Genomic DNA, 15,136 nt, shown 5'->3' on the forward strand with positions numbered 1-15,136 from the left:
TGGCTAACTCTTGGTGCTTCATCATTTTCTCCATCATCATCTCCAAATTGGAGATCCTTTGAGACTCTTGTGGTGGTTGGGGCTGGGCATGTGTAGATGGTGAATGAAAGTTATTTTGGTTAGTTGATGGGTTATTTGGTGGATAGAAATTTGATGGGGTGATTATTTTGTGATTTTCTGTATGGATTTTGGTTAGTATTTTAATGGTTTTGGTAGTTTGTGTTTCGGGAGTTGTTTTGGTTGGAATTTCTTTGCCAAGACTGCTGGTTCTGGTTTTCTCCTCACTTTAAATTAGGGTGGTTCCTCCAAGATGAATTGTAGGTGTCTCCATGGAAATCATTATGTCCAGCACTTTGGTTATGCATATACTGCACTTGTTTCGGTTGCTGTTCTTCATAGCTTTCCTCCTGCTGTCCCCACACAACTGGTGGTTGAGTAGTTGTGCTTACTGCTGCAAGCTGCACGCCATCCATCCTTTTTGACATCATTTCTATTTGTTGTTGGAGTTGTTGATGCATAATCTTATTTTGAGCCAAGATTGTATCAACTCCTTCAAGCTCAAATACGCCTCTCTTTGGAGCTGCTTGCCTTTCAGAAGAGTAAAGATACTCATTGTTGGCCACCATGTCTATAAGATCATGTGCCTCTTGAGCAGTTTTCATCATTTGTAAAGATCCTCCTGAAGAAGAGTCCAAAGCTTTCCTTGAACTCCTGGTCAAGCCTTCATAAAAATTCTGTAGCTACACCCATTCACTGAACATTCCCTTTGGACACCTTCTAATCAACGGTTTATACCTCTCCCAGGCTTCGTACAATGATTCTCCATCTAACTGCCTGAAGGTTTGCACATCAGTTTTCAGCTTAATGACTCTTTGAGGGGGGTAGAATTTGGCTAGAAATTTGCTAACTAAATCATCCCAGTTGGTGATGCTTTCTTTAGAAAAGGTTTTTAACCAATGTGTGGCTTTGTCTCTCAGTGAGAATGGGAATAATAAAAGCTTATAGATGTCAGGGTGGACTCCATTTGTTTTGACAGTGTCTCAAATTCTCAAAAACACAAAGAGGTGTTGGTTTGGGTTCTCAGTAGCACTTCCTCCATACTGACAATTATTCTGGACCAGGGTGATCAATTGAGGCTTGAGTTCAAAGTTATTAGCATGGACACTGGGGGTCAAGATACTGCTCCCACAATTCCTTGGGTTGGAATAATGTAAAAAGTTAGGACTCTTCTCTAAAGCTGGCCATTGTTGTTGGCCACATCCTCAGGTGGATTAGGGATATTACAATTCCCGACAATGGCGCCAAAAACTAGATGAGGAAAAAACAATTTCACACAAACAACAGGCAAGTGAACTGGGTCACATCAAGTAGTAAAACTCATAGGAGTGAGGTCAATCCCACAGGGTTTGATGGATTAAGCAATTTTAGTTAGGTGATGAATTTAGTTAATTCTGATAGTTGATGTTTTGGGTTGAAATTGATTGACAGAATGTAAATAGCAAGAAATTTAAAGGCTGGATGTAAATTGACAGCAAAGTAAACGACAGAAAGCTTAAATGACTAAAACTTAGAGTGCAAGAAATTAAAAGAGCTGAAACTTAAATTGTAAGAAATGTAAATAACTGAATCTTAAAGAGCAAGGAATTTAAATTGCAGAAGCTAAATTGCAAGATAACTTAAATTACATGAATAATAAAAGGCTTTGGGTGCTGAGAATCAAAACAGAAATAACCAATTGCAGATTAAAGTAAACGCAAGAGATCTGAATTGAAAAAAATCAAAGAAATTGATTCATCAGGGATTGGAGATGTTGTAATCCTTCATGAATCAAGTAGATCTCAACTCCTTTCTCAATCATTTGAGTAAATCTATGGCAAATTGAAATTGATTGGATCCCAATTCCTTGGCAATCCAATCTCTCTAGTCACAATCAATCTTGCCAATTCTTTGATCTAATTGTCATGAGAAGAGGTTAAGTGCAAATCTCTCATCCATAAGCCACACTGACTCTCAAGATCTCAATTTCTCCAGAATGGTGTTAATCAAGAGAGTAGTGAAGGATATAGCTTCAATTCTAATGCAAGTGATTCCCCTTTTGAGGCTCACACAAGCATTCAATTGAATTCAACCTCCTTCCAGAGTGAGGAATTCTAAATCAAAATAGAAGATATCCAATTGCTACAAAAATGAATTGAGGAGAAGAAGAATTTCATTGATTCATTGGAATTACAATAGAGCTCCTCCCCCTAATGAAATTGGGGTTTAGTTCATCATAGCTCTAGTACCAAAACAGAAAAGAAAAATTGCCGAAGGAGATGAAGAACAGAAAGGAAAATAAAACCAGATCTAAAATTCTAAAGACTACTAAAAAGAAAAGCTAAAAGAGATCAGAAAAGTAAAAGTAAAAAAAAGGTCCTCTTGAAACCAAATTTTCTCCTATTTAAACACTTTCTAGTTTAGTTATCAAGTACATGGAGTGGGCTTTTTTTGGCCTCTGATGAAGTGGGTCAGGATTGGTACTTGGTTGCAGCTCCAGGATAACGTAGCGTTCTGAAATTGAGCGCAGCGTTCATTCACTGACAGGTACGTGTGTCCTGCGCGTGCGCGTCGATTATCTATCTTGCACATCGACGTGTGCGCGTCATACACACGTGCGCATCATCGCTATCTTCAGCCCCAATCATGCTTGCGCGTAGTATCCACGCGTGCACGTCCTTGATAGCGTTCTTTAAACGAGCGCTATGTTCACGCCATGAGCGCTCCCCACGCGTGCGCGTCCTCTGCGCGTGCGCTTGGATGGCGAAATTGCAACTCCCAGCTTCTGCGCCACTCACACGTTTGCGTGCTTCTTCCTAGATGCTCAATCGACGCGTGCGTGTCATTTACGCATGCGCGTCGATACCAAATCCTCAATCCTGAATTTCAAAAATTGTAGCAAGCGTTCATTCAGAAATCGTAGCGCTCTCTTTGCAAACGAGCGCTGATCATATCCATGCGTACGCGCCATGCACGTGTACGCGTGGGTCTTCAAGAAACCTTGCTCGATGTGTAAGCATCCTGTACACGTGCGCGTTGCTAGAGAGCGTAGCGTTCTCCATTTGAGCACAGTCTTATTCTGCACTGCCTCTCTTCTTCTTCTTCATTTTTTCACCTGAAATCAACCAAATATGCAATCAAAGTCTCACTAAAATCATAAGGCTTTGCATCATTCATAATTATCACATAATTCTTGCATAAATCTCATGATTTTGTATAAAATTAATGATGTTTGATTGAATCAAGATAAACATGAAATTCCACTCCAATCACTTACTTATTGTGCAAGAAAGTGTATAAAACCTAATGAAATAAGTAAAAAATGCTTGTGGAACTAGCATAAGATGACTTGTCATCAATAGGCTCCACACACTCCCATATAATCCAATAATTTCATCATTCCTTTCCAAGTTCTCAACTCATCATAACCATCCCATCACTGGTTTTCACTTTTCAAATTCATCATAAGCATTCTCTGCTCTCGATTCATCATAACCATCACCGGTTTCTAACTTCTCAAACATCTCTTCAACCCCCAAACTTTACAACTCAATATTCGCCAATTTTAGCTAGGGACTACACAAACCTTCCAAACCTATGTCACCAGCTCTAAACTCGTAACTAAAAATACCCTTCTTATTCCTTCATCATTTATCCCTTGATTCAAGATCCTAAAACTGGCAAAAAGGTCTTAAACAAGTGTTACAGAAGTTTACAAGCATGTCTAGAAGGTGAAACAGTTGAAAACAAGGTTTTAGTTGAAAAACAATGCATGTGCGTACGCATAGGGGTGTGCATGCCCACGCCCAGGAGGATTTTCAAAATGTGTGTGTACGCATAAAGGTGTGCGTATGCACAAGTGTAACATTTTTCAATTCTGTTCGCTCGCACATGGCGTGCAAACGCTCTCAACAGAACGCACCTTCTAACGTGTGCGTGCGCACAGGGCTATGCGTGCACACAACTTGCAGAACTTCGTTGGTTATGTGCGCGCACAAAGCATGCTAGTGCTCCCATCAGTAGCCGTGTCCCCGTGTGTGCGAACGCACAAGGCTGTGCGTGCGCACAGGTTCAAAAATCCAGGAGGTGCGCGTGCAGACACAAACCAGAAATCACAAATTCTGCAGCATTCACAGAATTCAGATTTTGACACCAAATTTTGAACGATCATAACTTCCTCTACAAAAATCCATTTCTTATAAACTTTATATCCATTTAAAGATTTTTCAATAAACTTTAATTAAAAGCAAATTCCAACAAATCTTCAAAATTGAGGCTCAAGTTATGATCCATCAAAGTTCACAAAGAATCTGTTTTTACCAAAAACATTAAAACTCTATTTCACCAAACCTCTCAATCCAACTTCAATTACTCTACATCCAAACCAACCCTAATATGTCTGAATTGTATCCATATGTCTTCTAATTCATTCCACACCTAAAATTTACAATTTTACCATCTTCACACCTAATCATCATTCAATCTGTTAATTTTTCATACCATATGCAACAACACCACATATTAATAATTCCTCATACATAAATACTTCACTTACCACCTAGCATCATCATAATTAGTCATCCACCATCAATCATAGCTCAACATCAATAATGGATCCACATGCAACAGTAACTCTAGATCAACATCATTCAATATCATCACCAACCATCATCCTAATATATCATCACACTTCATAATCATCAATATCCTTCAACAAGCATTATAAACATATATTATACATTCCAACATTCCCTATAATCCTCTTCATCATACAACATAATTTCATAAATAATTAGGCATACAGCAACATCATTCAATCCTATCTTATGGTCCACTAGCCTAAGTTTCCAGAAATATTATATGTTACATAGAGGAAACCGAAACCATACCTAGGCCGATTATCCTCCATGCACGAAACCACCAAAAAGCCAAGATAACTCCAAAAAGCACCAAAGCTCAAACTAACAACACATATATCACCAAAATCAAAACCTAAAAACTACAACATACAACACTACAAGGGTATATGAGGAACTTTACCTTGTTCAAAAGGGATTGGGGCAAAGCCCAACAATTATCCGCTACTAGAGACCACCTAAACAACCAAAACCACAGAATCCACTCAAATACCATATCCAAAAACGTGAAATCTGTAAGAGCTGAAAGGAGGAGTATGAAATTCGAGTTGTTACCTACTTTGTTTAGCTAAAAATAAAGAGCTCGATGAGAGCTTCGCGTGGCCATAAACGGCTCGTCAATCGGAGTTCCGGATCAAAAGTTATGGAGCTTTGAAGAGGGAGATGAATAGCGACAATGGCTTCCTTCTCCTCTCTTCTCCATATCCGAGTTCTCTCGAGTTGAGCCCCACTTTGGTCCCTGAGATTGGCGAGTTGTATTGATTTAGTCCTCGAGATCCCAGTTGCACTAAATTAGTCCCCCCAGATTCGAAAAATGCACCATGTTAGTCCTTCTCCAAATTTCTGTCACCGCAGCATTGACGCCGTCAGTGACATCGCCAGTTCTTGACACGCTGGACAGAATTAAACGACGTCATTTCTAATTTGGTGCTAAACACCCCTTTGAACGACGTCATTTGTATGTGATGGGAAATAAAATGTTAGGCACCCTTTTTTGTTTCTACTCTTCGTCTTCTACTTCTCCATGAGTGACGCAGAGAAAAAAAAGTTTATCTTCCATGAGTGACCCAAAATAGTAACAGGTGGCTGCAATAGGATTTCTCGAGACCATTGGAGCACGACGTTTGCTGTGCAGTTGTCGGAATAGTTCGTTTGCCACTACAGGGATCTTGTGCGTCGTCATTGAGGTTAGTGATGATCAAAATTTTTTTTCAAATTTAATGGAATACTGTGATGTTTGCTGATCATGGTTAAGTGTTTTGTATATTGTCAGTTCACAAGTTTTAAAGCTGATTTTGTGTTAGGGTTTTGTTTTGATGTTTTGTGGGACTGTGTTTAGGGGTTTCTTTTTATGCTCTGTTCCAATGATGGCAGAATCAGCACCTTCACATGCGTGATCATGTTTTTATGCTCTGTTACAATATTTTTTCCATCATTTTGTTGGATGACAAAAATAGAGTTCTTGGTTTATATTTATAGCAAGACTACCAACTTCAAACAATTCACAATGACACTTTTTCTTTTGTCTACTTTACAATAACCCTAATCACATTAAAACATAATCATCCTCAAACCTTAAATACCAACATGAAAATCGAAACAAACATTATAAACAGAGCCAACAATAACATGTACAATTTATCGGTCCTAACTTCAGCTTCTAACTTTCCAATTCTCCAAGCTAAATTGACTCTCAGTTTATTAACATTCTCGGTAGCAGTCACCCTTCCACCGATTCCTTTTTCTCCAATGTTAGCCCAGACAAACAAACCACACCACCTCTTTCCACTGACATTGTAGTTAGGACACCCAAAAAATGACTTGTTAGGGTTAGCCTCTATTGTGGACCACCGGAGAACAGGGCGACAGCTACACCCTCACCACTCTGGAACACTCGATGCTCTACTGGTTCCTCTGGAGATCCTTTTGTTTGATCGCATGGAACCCTGGCTCCCATTTGCACTGATGATCCTAAACCCAGAGAGCTGCACAGCAAGGAAGAAGATGAAGAACCAGGAAAAGCTGCACAGCAAGGAAGAAGAGGAAGAAGTTATGGCAGAAATCTTGGTTATAAAAGGGGACAAGGACTAAATTGGAGCTAATCAAATTTATTGCCATGTCATCTAACCGTTGATGGGTGCAGCGTGGCAAGAACTGGCCACGTCACTGACGGTGTCAGTGCTCCGGTGACGAAAATTGGGAGAAGGACTATTGTGGTGCATTTTTTCGAATCTGCGAAACTAATTTAGTGCAATTGGGATCTCGAGGACTAAATTAGTGCAACTCACCAATCTCAGGGACCAAAGTGGGGCTTAACTCGAGTTCTCACTCTCTCTTTTGGTGCTGAAATGAGCTTCTTAGGCTCATTTATTGCTTTATATCCAACCGTGTAGCGTTTTTAGTTCGTTTGGCCCAACTTTGGGCCAAACCTTTAGGATAAGTGCGCGGTTTGCTATTTCAAAAACTTTTCTAAGGTTTCCTACTATTTCACTCTCTCTCACGCAGTACTGGACAGACTTAAGCCGGAAGTGCCAACTAATCCATCGGTATGTGTTTTTTCGCGAAAATTTTCAAAAGAGAACATTTTTCCACTGAGAAAAATCCACTGAATCCAAATCTCACATGTATATTTTAAGAAAAACATTTTTATATTTTCGAACCTATTCCGGGTAATTAAATTATTCTATTCTAGTTAAGCGATTTTTCGTGAAAACTCCGGTTCTTACAATTATCTTGTAGATCTTAGTCAGGCAGATAGAAGAGTCGTTGGATTTGTTTAAATGCATAAAAAGAAAGTATAGAGAACTTAACTAGGTTGATATGTTTGTAATGATAAGAAGATGTTTAAGGCTTGGAGATGCTTTATTCTTCTGGATTAATCCGGTCTTACTGTCTTCTTAACTGTGAGTGATTTCCTCTATGGCAGGCTGTATATGATCAACGCCGGTTGAGAGGTCGCCAATGCTCTTACAGATCTGAACCCCAGGGTTAGTGTAGATCTATTCTGATTGAGGGGGAAGCTCATGCAGTTCATTCTCCTTAGTGATCCTACTCAAAATGCCACAAAGAATGTCGAATCTTCCAAATCAGAGAAGGCTGTGCCTTTGGTTCTAGCCTCTACCACAAAGACTCTAATCTCCCCATACGTCGGCTGAACTGGTGTCTCAAGAAGTCCCCAACGAAGTCGTGGATTAGCCGTCTATGAGATGTATAATCAAGCTAGTGGTTCAATTCTTTTCAGTTACGTAGTCACACAAACCCAAGAAGAACACGGGTGGTTGTCAGGCACGCGGTCTTAGAATGAAGAACAAAGATACGTCTTAGAATAGAGAATCAAACACGAATTTACAAAGAACAGTAGTACTTTATTAATCCATAAAACTTAGCAGAGCTCCTCCTCTCAACCTAGGAGGTTTAGAAACTCATACTAATAGAAAATACAATGTGTAATTCGAAAATAGGCTGAACAAAACTATTTAGAGTCAAAAAGTTCTCAAATAAATGCTAGACTAATGATTAAGGATTACATAAAAAGGGTAAAACAGTCTTTTAGTGCTAAAATATACTTTTGGGGTCCACTTGGTGTGTGTTTGGGCTGAGCTTGATTGAGATCCACGTGCTAGGAGGCCTCTAGGGCATTGAACGTTGGCTAGGAGGTTTTTTATGGGCATTGGACGCTGGTCTCTTCTCCTTTGGGCGCTGGACGCTAAAATAGGGCAGGAGGCTGGCGTTGAACGCCAGTTTTAGGCCTTCAATTCTGAAGCAAAGTATAAACTATTATATATTTTTGAAAAACCCTGGATGTTAGTTTTTTGTAGCCGTTGAGAACGCTCCACTTGGATGTCTTTAGCTCTAGAAAAGCTCTTTCGAGTGTAAGGAGGTCAGATCTGAACAATATCTACAGTTCTTTCTCTGCCTCTGAATCGGACTTTTGCTCCAACTCCTCAATTTTAGCCAGAAAATACCTGAAATTGCATAAAAACACACAAACTCATAGTAGAATCCAAAAATGTGAATTTTACACTAAAACCTATGAAAATATAATAAAACTTAAATAAAACATACTAAAAACTATATGAAAACAATGCCAAAAAGCGTATAAAATATCTGCTCATCAACAATCCTACAAACAAACAAACCATACCAGCACCTTAGATTTAAAACCCTCAGAATTCATAAGTCAGAATAGCAGCATCTCATATAACTCAAATAAACAATAACAAGAGCATAATTATTTAAAAAAATAAGAATAATAGAGCATTATTCACAAAATTCAAATGATGTTCATAAAAAAAATTACCTGAAGTCTTAAACTATGATTCAACAAAGCAGAAGATGTTGATTCTGAAAATGGAGGACGGTGATATGGCAGGAACTGAGAACAGAGGAAGTCAAGAACAGAGAACGGATGATACCAAGCCGATGGAGCCAAGCGACGAGATTGCAAGTGAGGCGGCGAGAAGTCTGAACCGCAAACCACGAACCGTAGTCACGGAGAAAGTAGCGGCAACAAGCAAAAACGCGACGAAGGGGACAAACCTGACAATGCACCTTCGCGAGGAACAACTCTGAAAGGAAGCACGCCATGAAGAAGGAGGAACATCATGAGATCTCCGCCGAGCAGCTTTCGACGGTGGTCAGGAAGACGGAGTGGCCGATGGGTGGTTTGGTCTCTTTGAGGGTGTGTGAGAGATTGGGACTTGGGAGTGAATGGTTGCTGGTTGCAACACCGTTAACTCGTGAAGTGCGAGATTAGGGTTAGGTAAAGGTGAATTGAATTCCAAAAAGGCTGAAAGTAACAAATATATATATATTATTGTGCGGATATGCAGATCTGCAGATCGGATATACGGATATGGAGCAGATATCTACGATCCGATTCTTGAAAGATGCAGATCGGATCCTATCTAATCCGATCAGTCTGCGGATCAGATTGTATCCGCAATTTTTAGATTGGATACGGATATTCATCGTGGATCTACGGATACGATCCGATCCAATCCAAAAACACCCTTAAATATATTTATTTAAATTAAATAAAAAATATGTCTAAATATATTAACATATACTCTAACTACTTATATCTTTTTATTCTAATATGTTGAATAAACTAGGTAAGTTTTTTAACAAAACTTCTAATTATAACTCAAAATACCTAACACGTTGACTAACTTAATAGAGTCTAAATATATAAACTAATTAATTATTCAAAACAAAAGAAAAAATAAAACAAAAACTAACTTCAAAATCCAGTGCTTCGACAATGTGCCACGTCGCATTTAGTCGGTTAATGTTTTTATCGCGCATATATTGTGGGAAAAGGGGGTTTTACTTCAAGTACTCAAACTAAAGATGTTAAAAGATAACTAAATTTTAAAAAAAATACTTAAAATGAATGAAGATGTTGACTGCAACCATTATATATAGGCATATGAGGGTATTATGATCACATTTATCATTATGATCGTAACTCGAGTACTGTGACCCATTTTTTACTGTATCTCAGGTACTTAGTACCCATTTAGCCATCTGTGCTGCATCCCGAGTATATCAGGTAATCGTGTATCATATCTCGGGTATTCAGTCGTTGAGATATGCTTATAACTACTTTTGGGTCACAGCGAGATGTGGTATATTGTGCATTTTCGAAAACGCGCTGTGCTTTATGGATTTTCGTAAATAATATAATTATTTAACTTAAATAAAAAAATCTAAATATAAAAATATTATAAAACTATGCAAAGAGACTGCAATAAAAGTAGAGGATATAATGCATAGTTATCAGAACCACACCAGATTGACCGGTTCGATTGAAAAATCGATGAACCGATAATTTAGCCGATTCGATTAGTGAATTAGACCGTACTTGTAATTGAACTGGTCAACGGTGGTCAAATCTGTTAAGAACCAATTAGTTTGCGCGCGTGCCGCCAAACTATCATATCATAGGAGCGCGTCCACTGCAACTCCGAAAATGTTAATGGAGAGGTTCGAACATAAAGCAGAGTGCATAACGCACCTCCCCCTAGGGGTGTGCATGGGCCGGGTGAAACCGGGTTTGATGTGACCCAGACCCGACCCGAAATATATACTGGGCCTATTTATTAGACTCGAACCCGACCTTAGATCCGATGAAACCTATACACTTTCGGGCCACGATTATACCGAGTAAAAATCGGGTAAAAACTGGGTCGTTAACATTATATTACCTTGATACCTTCTTATAAGCTAGCATGTGAAAATATCCAAATTTTCAATACTCCAACCATTATTTGACATGGTAAAATTCACTTAGAAAAATAAAGCAAGAACCAACTCTTCTCTAAAATTAAAACATAACCATAATCAATACTAATATTGTCTAATAACACCAAATATTTAAATAAATACAAATAACACAATATTATGCATTAATTAGTCTAAAATCTTATGCATTTTAAACACAAAACATTAACTTATAGTCTTATAATAACTAATAACAGAAATATTAAGGTTTACAATACATAAATTTCACATAAAAATAGCCATTATCCATAACTAATAACACAAAATATTAATTGTGTATGATGACCGGGCCACCGGGTCGATTTCGGGTGACCCGAACCATGACCCAGACTCAACCCGAAATAATGACTGGGTCTATTTTTGAGACCCTTACCCGACTATAGACCCGGTGAAATCACACCAAATTAGCCCATAAAATGTTCGAAACCGGACCGAGTCTTCGAGTCAGGCTGGACCATACACACCTCTACCTCTCCCTTGCCACTACGCTGTCTCATATCTCATTAATGTATGTTACGAAAAAGATATATATAATAAATCATGAATGAATTTCTATTTTTTATCTTTTAAATATAGATTAACATGAATACCAAATAAGTAACAACACATAATATATAAACATATTGATATATTGATATTAATTGTGTTATTTTTTGTTTTTGTATTTTTGTTCATTTAAATTAAAAAAATATTTTATATTAATAACTAATTTATTATATATTTTATATTATAAATTATATCTAAAAATTAATATTTAATTATTACTAATATATTTTTAAAACTATTTATTTAATTTTTAATTTTAATTTTATTTTTATAATTTTTTATTTTTATTTAATTATAACCAAATCAACCACATAAATTAATAACTCATCGCATGACTGGATGAATTAGCAGTTTGGTTGTGATAATTATGGTACAGTGGATAAATTGTATGTTTGCGGGTGCCAGCTCAACAAGATGTCGGTTCTCCTTCTCTTTGCACTCTCCTCTCTCCCCACTCATCACTGCGTCACTCTCTTAGTCTTAGGGTTTTCCAACCTTCAAAGACTTTTCCTTTCTTCTACGTTCACACATCAACTTGTCCTTCTCCAACCATCTTTTTGACTCTAGTACGTTGATTTTTTTTCCATTATTTATTTATACGATCATGATAAAGTTAATGGTATATCAGTTTTTCATTTCATCGCATCTTTTTCACCTTGTATTTCTCCTTGATTCTTGTCTGTAATGCTTAGATAGCTACATTCCTCATTTGTTTTTGAGGATGTTAGATCTTGCCCTTTCTTTCTTGTTTTTAATTTTGTTACTAAAAATGCCATGATTTCTACACATTTGAAGATTGCAATCGATGGTGTTTGTGCTTCTTAGGAACCAAATATAGTCATATTAATATAATTTTAAACCTAGATATGGAGGGAAAAGATGTTGAATCTGAGGGAATTCCAAGAGCCATTTCTTGCATATATAATATTCTTGTGAAGCTATTTGCTTGGAATCTGGTGATAGTAAAATAAGCTTGCGGGGTATGTGTAGTATACGAAATGGAGATAACTACCAATTTCAGTCCCAAAATTCAAGACTTTGGCAATTTAGTTTAAGATAGATGTCAATGCCCTTATAAATTAGTCTCCAAATGATTAGTATACTTACAAATTAGCTTCTATAGAAAGATCAATATGATCAGGAGATAGTTCTTAAAGTGTTACGTCAATACTAACAAAGCTCAATGGGAAAACATCAGTTGAGTACCACAGACTAAGGTATATCTTTTATGGACTAATTTGTTAGTGTTTTGTCTTTTAGATGATTACACTTTATGATGATTAAGGCTGATGTTTCATGTAAATTGTGACTGGTAAATCTCCTTTAGTTTTCTCTGGAATTGTTTTGACTTTTAAAGGGGAAACATATCATACTCTGGATATCTTCTAAGTTTGCTTCTAAAATATATATTCATACACACCCTCTGCTCCCGTTTTTCTTCGACCCTTACTACTTTTCAGTTAGGATGTCCATTTATTACCCTTTCACCATTGTTCTTGCTTCTTAAATGTGGGAGAATCCTATGTGGAGGGTTTATATATCATTAAGTTATTGGAATAAATGATACATAAATGACCTCTGTTTTGTAAGTGCTGGACCAGTTTCCTAGTAAACAGCACAAATTATAGGCTTCAAAGTTGTGACAAATTCCAACTTAAATTATTTATCTAGGGAGGTTGGAGTTTATTCTGTTGGTTTTTCTGCTAGGTTACATAGTAGAGGTTGAATGAATAAAATCGTAGAGGCTGCCTTCATTTGTTCAGCTCATGTTCCCTTGCCCATGTGCTTTTGAGCGAACGGTATCAGGATTGAGAATTATATAGATCATTGATAAACTTGAATAGATGTATCTTAAATAATATAAATCATTGGTGCTTTATCTGTGTACATAGTGAGTGCAGAGACTAATAGAGACAATTAACATAGTGACGTCTGCTCATTCCTGTTTATTTGGTATGGAAAGAAGATATGTAGATAGTTTGGTGGTTACTGTATACGATTTAAATGCCTGAGCCTGAGTCCTATACTGATATCAAACTTTTTTGCCTTCCTTTCTTTTTTTTTCTCTTTTTTTTTTGGCTGCTTTATATTAGCATCATGCTGTTATAACAGTTAAAGATTGCCCTTTACTGCAAAGGAGCATTGGAGTTGGTCTATTGCGGAATTGCAGCTATCGAGAATAAACTAGAGGATGTCAAGCAGCAGGAACACTCATTGGTGTTACAGTTGCAGGAGGCCAATTCGACTGGGATGGCGAGATGCGGTTTGCCCTAGCTGTAATGAGGGATTTATTCAGGAACTTAATGATATGGTGCATGTTAACCCTCTGGAATTCTTTGGACTAGATAACAATGAAGAGCATGACCAAAGATTTGGACTTATGGAAACTTTCTCTTCCTTTATGCGGCAGCAAATGGCAGACAGAAGTCATAGCCATGATATCAGGGCACAGTCGGAATCTATTTCGGAGCATGGGGCAGGTTTTGCTCCTTTGTTGATATTTGGTGGTCAAATTCCTTTTAGATTATCTGGACATGGTGGTTTTGAGGCTCTCTTTAATGGGACTCCAGGTATTGGTCTTACACGAGGCAACACAGGTGATTATTTTATTGGTCCTGGACTTGAAGAACTGTTTGAACAGCTCTCAGCTAATACTCGCCAAGGACCTCCACCTGCATCCAGATCCTCTATAGATGCAATGCCTACTATCAAAGTTACACAGAGGCATCTTCGTTCGGATTCACATTGTCCGGTGTGCAAAGATAAATTTGAGGTAGGGACTGAAGCAAGACAAATGCCATGTAACCATATGTACCACTCGGATTGTATTGTTCCATGGTTGGTCCAGCATAACTCCTGCCCTGTTTGCCGTCAAGAATTGCCACCACAAGGATTGAGTGGTAACCAAGGCTCGAATGGCCGAAGTAGAGGTAACTTTAGTGGCAGCACCAGTGGTAGGAGTGGTAGGGAGAACCAGGGAAGGCGAAATCCGTTTTCATTTTTGTGGCGTTTCCGCAGTTCTAATTCTAGCAGCAATGATAGAGCAACCCGAAGCAGCTCACCAACACCATCATTCCCCGATAGTAGTCATCACACGGAGTATTCTGGGTGGCCATTTGAATGACTTTAATGCGTGTAAAATTTTTATTTCATTTCTTTTATTTTTCTATTGAAAATGTATGGACTGGTTCTGATTGCTTGGAGTGGAGTGACATGAAATGAAGTGTGAACTTGTAACTTTATTGTAAAATGGCCAAGAAGAATACTCCATTTCCATTTCAAAATCATACTAATATAATGTTCTATGGGAGTAAGGTGTGCTTTTTTTCTTTGGCCAGTTTGGTCAAATAAGGATTTTTTTTTATCAAAAAAAATAATAATATAGCGATGCTATATGGCTAGTAAACATTATTATTTTCTGTTACTATTTAGTCATAAATAATTTATACTTATATTTATAATTTTGTATACAAGAAGTATATAATTTGTACATATATTTATTAGAGTTTTATATACATGAACTAATACAATTTCTACTTATGAATTAATATAATTTGTATTTATGTTTTTTAGAATTTGCATACATAAATTAATAAAATAACAATTTAGTATTTGTGTTAGTTAAATAATAA

The 15,136-nt window shown here is 37.4% G+C and overlaps 1 protein-coding gene across 6 annotated transcripts; it reads left to right on the top strand.

The window, feature by feature from the left end:
• The first annotated feature begins 11,845 nt into the window (after positions 1-11,845).
• On the top strand, positions 11,846-14,818 carry LOC112744738 (probable E3 ubiquitin-protein ligase RHC1A). 6 transcript variants are annotated; one of them, XM_025794446.3, is made up of 2 exons: positions 11,846-12,070; positions 13,598-14,818. In XM_025794446.3, exon 2 carries the CDS (start codon positions 13,696-13,698, stop codon positions 14,626-14,628), a length of 933 nt encoding a protein of 310 aa, XP_025650231.1. In that variant the 5' UTR covers positions 11,846-12,070; positions 13,598-13,695; the 3' UTR covers positions 14,629-14,818. The 6 variants fall into 6 exon arrangements, with proteins under 6 accessions (XP_025650231.1, XP_025650255.1, XP_025650239.1 ...); XM_025794470.3 differs by having other exon boundaries at positions 11,877-12,070; positions 13,642-14,818; XM_025794454.3 differs by having other exon boundaries at positions 11,913-12,721.
• The last annotated feature ends 318 nt before the right edge of the window (positions 14,819-15,136 follow it).

Source organism: Arachis hypogaea, chromosome 2, assembly GCF_003086295.3.
Source record: "Arachis hypogaea cultivar Tifrunner chromosome 2, arahy.Tifrunner.gnm2.J5K5, whole genome shotgun sequence".
In the NCBI taxonomy this organism is placed as follows: Eukaryota; Viridiplantae; Streptophyta; class Magnoliopsida; order Fabales; family Fabaceae; genus Arachis; species Arachis hypogaea.

Bases quoted from the DNA above. Each gene is read 5' to 3' on its own strand.
- LOC112744738 (XM_025794446.3), top strand. From the start codon at position 13,696: ATGTCAAGCAGCAGGAACACTCATTGGTGTTACAGTTGCAGGAGGCCA.